The sequence below is a fragment of the Aulonocara stuartgranti genome (assembly GCF_965226115.1).
Source record: "Aulonocara stuartgranti genome assembly, chromosome: 14".
NCBI lineage: Eukaryota > Metazoa > Chordata > Actinopteri > Cichliformes > Cichlidae > Aulonocara > Aulonocara stuartgranti.
Genome location: NC_138950.1, coordinates 26,651,878 through 26,657,857, shown reverse-complemented (window position 1 = coordinate 26,657,857; position 5,980 = coordinate 26,651,878). Strand labels below are relative to the sequence as shown.

Sequence of the window (5,980 nt, the reverse complement as noted above, 5' to 3'; positions counted from 1 at the left end):
CTGTGTGTATATATATATATGTATATACTTAATTTTTACTTACTTTGTACGTGTATTTTAACTGATCAATTATAAAAATACTTAATAAACTTTTATATGATTGTTATTTTACAGGTGTTTCTTCTCCATAAACCCAGAAAAAGGAACCAAAGTAGAGAACAAAAACTCAAAGCGTCGTCTCAGTGTGAACCCTCGAGTCCTCACCCTGATTAAGGATCTCGCCGACCACGAGTGGCGCTAAGCCTAAATCTTGACTCTCTGTGGACTGTTAGTTTTACTTTGTTAATTTTGTTCCACAATGTGTACTGGAACCTTTTACTGGTCGAATGCATGAAGCCAATTCATGAAGATGTTCTTTCTTTGTAGGAATGTTCTTTATTTACATAAGAAAAGAAAAAAACAACATGCTGCTACTGCAGTGTTTCTAGACCACATGTGTAGGTTTGTTTCACCACGTGGTTTTGCTGATGTTTTCTGACCAGGGCCATGGTTGTGGTGACAGCAGGGTGTGTGTTGCGTTGCACGGTGATTATGATCATTTTTGGCACAATATGTGTTTTTTGTTTTAACACTGGGATTGCCAGGCTTCTACCGTTCTACCTTTAAAAGCCGGAGAGCAGTCAAATGCTGGAAGTGGAAGCTAAATTGGCTAGTCATTCATATGTATATTAGGTTGTTACCTAGGAATTCTGGAGGGAGGGGAGTGGGGGTGAGTGATTGAGGGGGTGGGGGAGTGGAGTGTTTCAGTTTGCCATCTTAGGGAGAAATCAACACATGTCCTTTGTATGTCCTTTGTTGCTGACATTTATTGATGAAAACAGTACAAAAAACCAACCATTTGTACACATATTTACAAATAATGATAAAAAGTGAGTGAGTACATTTCAACATTTTCAGCAATCACTCACAATCCTGGCACTGCCACGGTATCTGTCGTCTGCATTTACCACATGTGTACCTGTAGCAGTGAACACATCGCACAGTGGCCTGATTTTTTTTGCATCTGTGTTTGACCTGACACGTGGCCCTTTTTCCAGGGCTCGGTGTGGAGGGTTGTGTCCGAAGCAACTGATCTTTTCTTGCCTTCTTCGCAGCTACATGAGAGCGAGCCAACTCCCTTGCAAGCTCCACCAGGAAGTCCACCCGTCTTTCCTTCGTCCCGGTGCATGCTTGATACAGCACATGTGCATTCAGTGCTGCCATGTCAATCATGTTATAAAACACGGCGACTGGCCAGCGCCGTGTTCCTTTGCGGACAGTGTACTCCCGAACCATCTGGTCCATCACATCCACGCCACACTTTGTTTTGTTGTAAAGGGTGACAGTGTTTGGCTTCCTTTTGGTAGTGTTATCAGTCTGAACCACGCTGTGCATGCTGCTAAGAATATAGACTGTCTTCTTCCGTTTGGCCGCATACGCCGTCAGCGTGGCAGCAGAGGTTGAAAACACCTAAGAAATAAGATAAATTGTTATTTCCATAGCCCTTTTACACACAATGAAACACATAAACATAGAACCACAAAAGACCTGCAACATACCTGAGTGGTGAATTCATTGCGATCTGTCTGTCTAGTGGATTGAGGAATTTCCCTGCGAATCTTGTTGACTGTGCCGAGGATGGTGGTTTTCCGTCCAAGAAGTTTTTGCGCAAGTGAAAGCGATGTGAAGAAATTGTCCGTGGTAACATTTCTGCCCTTGTCTAGGAATGGTTCCATCAGCCTCATTACTACATTTTCAGAAAGTCTCTCCCCAGTGGGACGATTGGGGTCCTTGCCAAGATATGGGAAGACATTGCAAATGTACTTGGATTTTAGGTCGCAGGCCACCCAAAACTTGATCCCAAACTTGTCCGGTTTACTTGCAATATACTGCAGGAAACAGCACCGAGTCTTTGATGGGAAAAGCTGTTCATCAACGGTGATATGTAGACCAGGGTTGTAGCACGTGATGCAGTTGGTGACAAATGATCCCCACACACTGGAAATTGCAGCGAACTTATCAGTCTTTGCTCGATCACTGCGGGTGGACTTGTCATCAAAGCGTAGGTGTTGCATGATGTCTTGGAAGCGGTTTCGTGCCATAGTTCCAATTATCTGTGGGTTTCCCAGGTTTGCTGACCAGCAGTCATTTACCGATGGAACCCTGTAAACCCCCCGCAAGATGACAATTGCAATAAATGCCATTAGTTCAGGGAGGTCCATGAACCAATGAACATGCTCCGTTTGCTGTGCATGTTGAATAGTCCATTCTTGAATGCTATGAAGCATGTCAAGAGTGATGAAACACAGGAAGCTCTGAAGGCGACTCGAGATACTTCTCCTGGCCTTAGCCGTTGGCTCTCCATCTGCAGTGTACGGTTCTATTGGGGTGAAAGGGAGACGGGTCCCCACATGTTCTTCACGCCACACTGTGCCATCTTTCGCTGTCTCAGTCCCCAAACAAGCTCTCTTTTTCGGTGGAGAAGCAGTCTCCTCATCTGCAGTGTGAACAAATTCAAATTGTGAGCAATGGGAAGGTCAAACAAACTTACTAACTACATCCACTTACTTGTTTGAAATGAAAAAGGAAATAACATGAAATGAAACTAACCGGAAGACTGATCAGACAGCTCTGAGTCCGAATCCGGCTGAACTTCTAGGTCTTCTCCATCCGAGTCACAAGGGTCGACTTCCGTCAGGATCATTTCCAACGCCTGCTAGTAGTGAGTCTTCTCTGCATTTTCTTTCCTTGGAGAGGAGGTCCGTACACCACAGAATTCTTCAGGGCAATGAAGGGTTAGGCTAAGTGCAGTGAGATTGTGTCATATATATACCCAGTACAAAAAACACCCAGTGCTCTGATTGGTGCACAATCATAGAGATGATTGTGCACCAATCATAGAGCACTGTGACGGGGCACTCCCCGCTTAGCGGGGCACACCCAGTGCTCTAAGCGGGGAGTGCCCCGTCACAGTACCCCGCTTAGCGGGGCACACCCAGTGCTCTAAGCGGGGAGTGCCCCGTCACAGTACCCCGCTTAGCGGGGCACACCCAGTGCTCTATGATTGGTCTTAACAGGTTATTTAACTTTTTCTGGTGGAGGGTCTAACAAATGCTTGTTTCATGAACATGGTTCTTGCTTTGCAGGAATGTTCCACAGCTTTTATAGCCTATATTTTGATTGAATTGTGTAGTTGCTGTGTGCCTTGCATATTGTGTTAGTTGGAAAAATGGATCCATTTGCTGTCATTTTGCTAATGTGGCTGCAAAATAAATTTCCCAAAAGTGATATTTTCCTCTCTTGTGTTTTCTCAAGATGTATTTTTGCATGTTTGGGTGTAGGCGTAGCAGTAAGAAATTTGCTGGGTTATGGTTAAAATTTTACATTAAAACATATAATATTCAGCATAGATTTTATGTATAATTTACAGAGCAGCTCCATTTAATATGCACAGTTTCACCGTAGTTCTACCATGTTAAATTAGTTCTTTGTACGATATTTCCCTGTTAATTTTGCAGTTTATGGATCCACAAAAAGCATTTATTACTTGTAAAAGATACAGGAAATAGTGTATTTATATATCACATCTATGTGTGAAATTAACTTCTTTTTCCTGTAGATTTAACAGTTTTAATCTGAGATTCATTCACTGTAAATCAATTTACAAGTTGCATCTGTAAAGCGTTTTTACAGGAAGTCCCTGGTAACCCCAGCTGCCAGGGTTTTCCTGTAAAAACAGCACGTGTTTTCTTACAGTGTAGAAAAGCACAGAAAAAAGTGCTTGTACGAATGGGTGAATGAGGCATGTTGAATAAACCACTTCAAGTGCTCAGAGTAGAAAAGCACTATATAAGAACAAGTTCAAACTGCTTCAAACCAGAATAGAAGAAAAAGAGGAAGATCCTGATGGAAAACTGAGCAACAATCTCTAGTTTACTAAAAGGTGACTTGAATAATAAGATCAGTTTCATCAGATCATACTGGCAAAATGCTGCTATCAGAGTCAGTAATGGAAAGGGGTGTCCAGCATCCTGGCCTTTATGGCAGAGTTGCAGAGATGGTCTGAAAAAAATGAAAGCAGGATGAAGAAAACTGAAAAAAATAAGTTATAGAGAGACTAAATCTAAGTTTAACTTGTTTGGCTAAGAAAGGAGAACATTTGTGAGAGAAGAAATAAATTCCTGAACAATTCCTGTGATGGTTTGGGCATGCTGCGGTGATGTTAAAAGTAGAGGATTTGTAAAGGATAAAATGAACACACATCTTGAACACAAGAGGGTACACAGCAAATCCAGCATGTCCAAATTAACACTGTCGGATTTGATTTCAACACTATTAAAGTGTCTATATGGGTCCACACCAGAGAGTGTTAATTTAACTCTTTTTGGAGAGTTGGTACGTTAACTCTGATTTAGTGTTAAACACCAAATCTGTCTGGAGTTGATAATTTAACACTTGGTGTTAAGAGTTTATATATTAACTCTCAAAGAGTATTTTAGTTTAACTACGTAAGAGTTATCTTCTAATTCATTCTAAAAAGCGGGAATTTTACTGTTCTGAACTTCTAGAAATTTCTTTTGGAAATAAACATTTACTAAAAAGATGCAATGGTTTTTGAAAAACATTTATTCTGAACTGTGCACAACAATTTCAAAACATTTTCTGAAAGATGTAACAGTATACATGTTCTCACTTTCATTAGAATTTTGTTTATCAAAAGGTCTGACATGGTAAATGCAAATAACAGCATTCTCAACACTTATTTCTTCAATACAATATGCATGTCCTTCATTCATCACTTTGTGGAACTTCAACGCACTTCTGCTCTCCCCCATCTTCCATCTTCACAAGCATATCCTGATTGAATAAAAATTAGTTGACACTAATTAATGGCACAAATAATCCAGTAAACAATTGCAGCACAGTAAAAAAAAAAAAAAAGGAATCCTCTTTGAGCCATTACTGGTGTAAAGGACACAGGCAACAGGTAATACTGAACTAAATGTAAAACCTCAACCTTTTTAATTTTTACCTAAACCGTGTGCACAAAACTCTGGAGGGATCTATGCTAACGTAGAACCCAGTCAGGACGTCTGCTACTGCTGTTTGCTCGTTTTTTGGTTTTTTTTTATGGGCGATCGTTTTCAGGCTTCAAGTAGCACCATTATACCAACATTTCACATTCTAGACATTGTTTTAGGTGTATTTGACCAAAAGTTTGACTGAAAATTCACATGCAAGCTTTTTTTCAAGGCTGTGGTATTTGCCTGCAAACAATACCTTTCAGCTAGCTAAAACAGAATGTTATGCTATCACTGAGCAACATGGCTAATGCCTTTCACACAGCTTTGTCTCAACTCCAAAGAGCCACAGAAGTAAAAGCTAATAACAATTGAAACAATCTTTGAAAAAATGACTTACCAAGCATGGCAAACAACTCAAATATGTAGAGCAAAATGTTCTGAAACGGCTTCACTTCAGCTTCGATTGGAGCCGTGCTGGGGGCGGAGTCCGTGAATTTACTCTGTTGGTGTCATAGCCCCTCTAGGAGTTCAGAGTTAAGAGGTCAAGAGTTAATGTTTCCATTTTAACACCTCCAGATTTGACAGAGAAACACTCATTTTTAACACTCGATTTTAACTACTATCATTTTACACCTCACAGTTACATTAAAAGAATGTGACTCTACTTTTGCAAGGAGACTATTAACAAAAAAACATTTAACACTTTTGAATTTGCTGTGTATCACTCATTTTGCAACACCTGTGAATACTGCATGGTTTGAGCCAGTGTCTTACAACACACAATCAAAAGTGAAGTGGTCTAAAAAAGGACTAGATTTTGATGCGTTGATGTGATTTACAGTGGGGCAAAAAAGTATTTAGTCAGCCACCGATTGTGCAAGTTCCCCCACTTAAAATGATGACAGAGGTCAGTAATTTGCACCAGAGGTACACTTCAACTGTGAGAGACAGAATGAAAAAATTTTTTTTTAAAAAAT

General features: G+C 40.5%; 1 protein-coding gene across 1 annotated transcript; it reads right to left on the bottom strand.

Moving 5' to 3' along the window:
- Positions 1-727: 727 nt before the first annotated feature.
- On the bottom strand, positions 728-2,726 carry LOC309688518 (piggyBac transposable element-derived protein 4-like). Its single transcript, XM_082504308.1, has 3 exons — positions 2,590-2,726; positions 1,539-2,476; positions 728-1,449 (listed from the first exon to the last, which is right to left on the bottom strand). The coding sequence occupies exons 1-3, from the start codon at positions 2,681-2,683 to the stop codon at positions 901-903; spliced, it is 1,581 nt and encodes a 526-aa protein (XP_082360434.1). The 5' UTR covers positions 2,684-2,726; the 3' UTR covers positions 728-900.
- Positions 2,727-5,980: the final 3,254 nt, after the last annotated feature.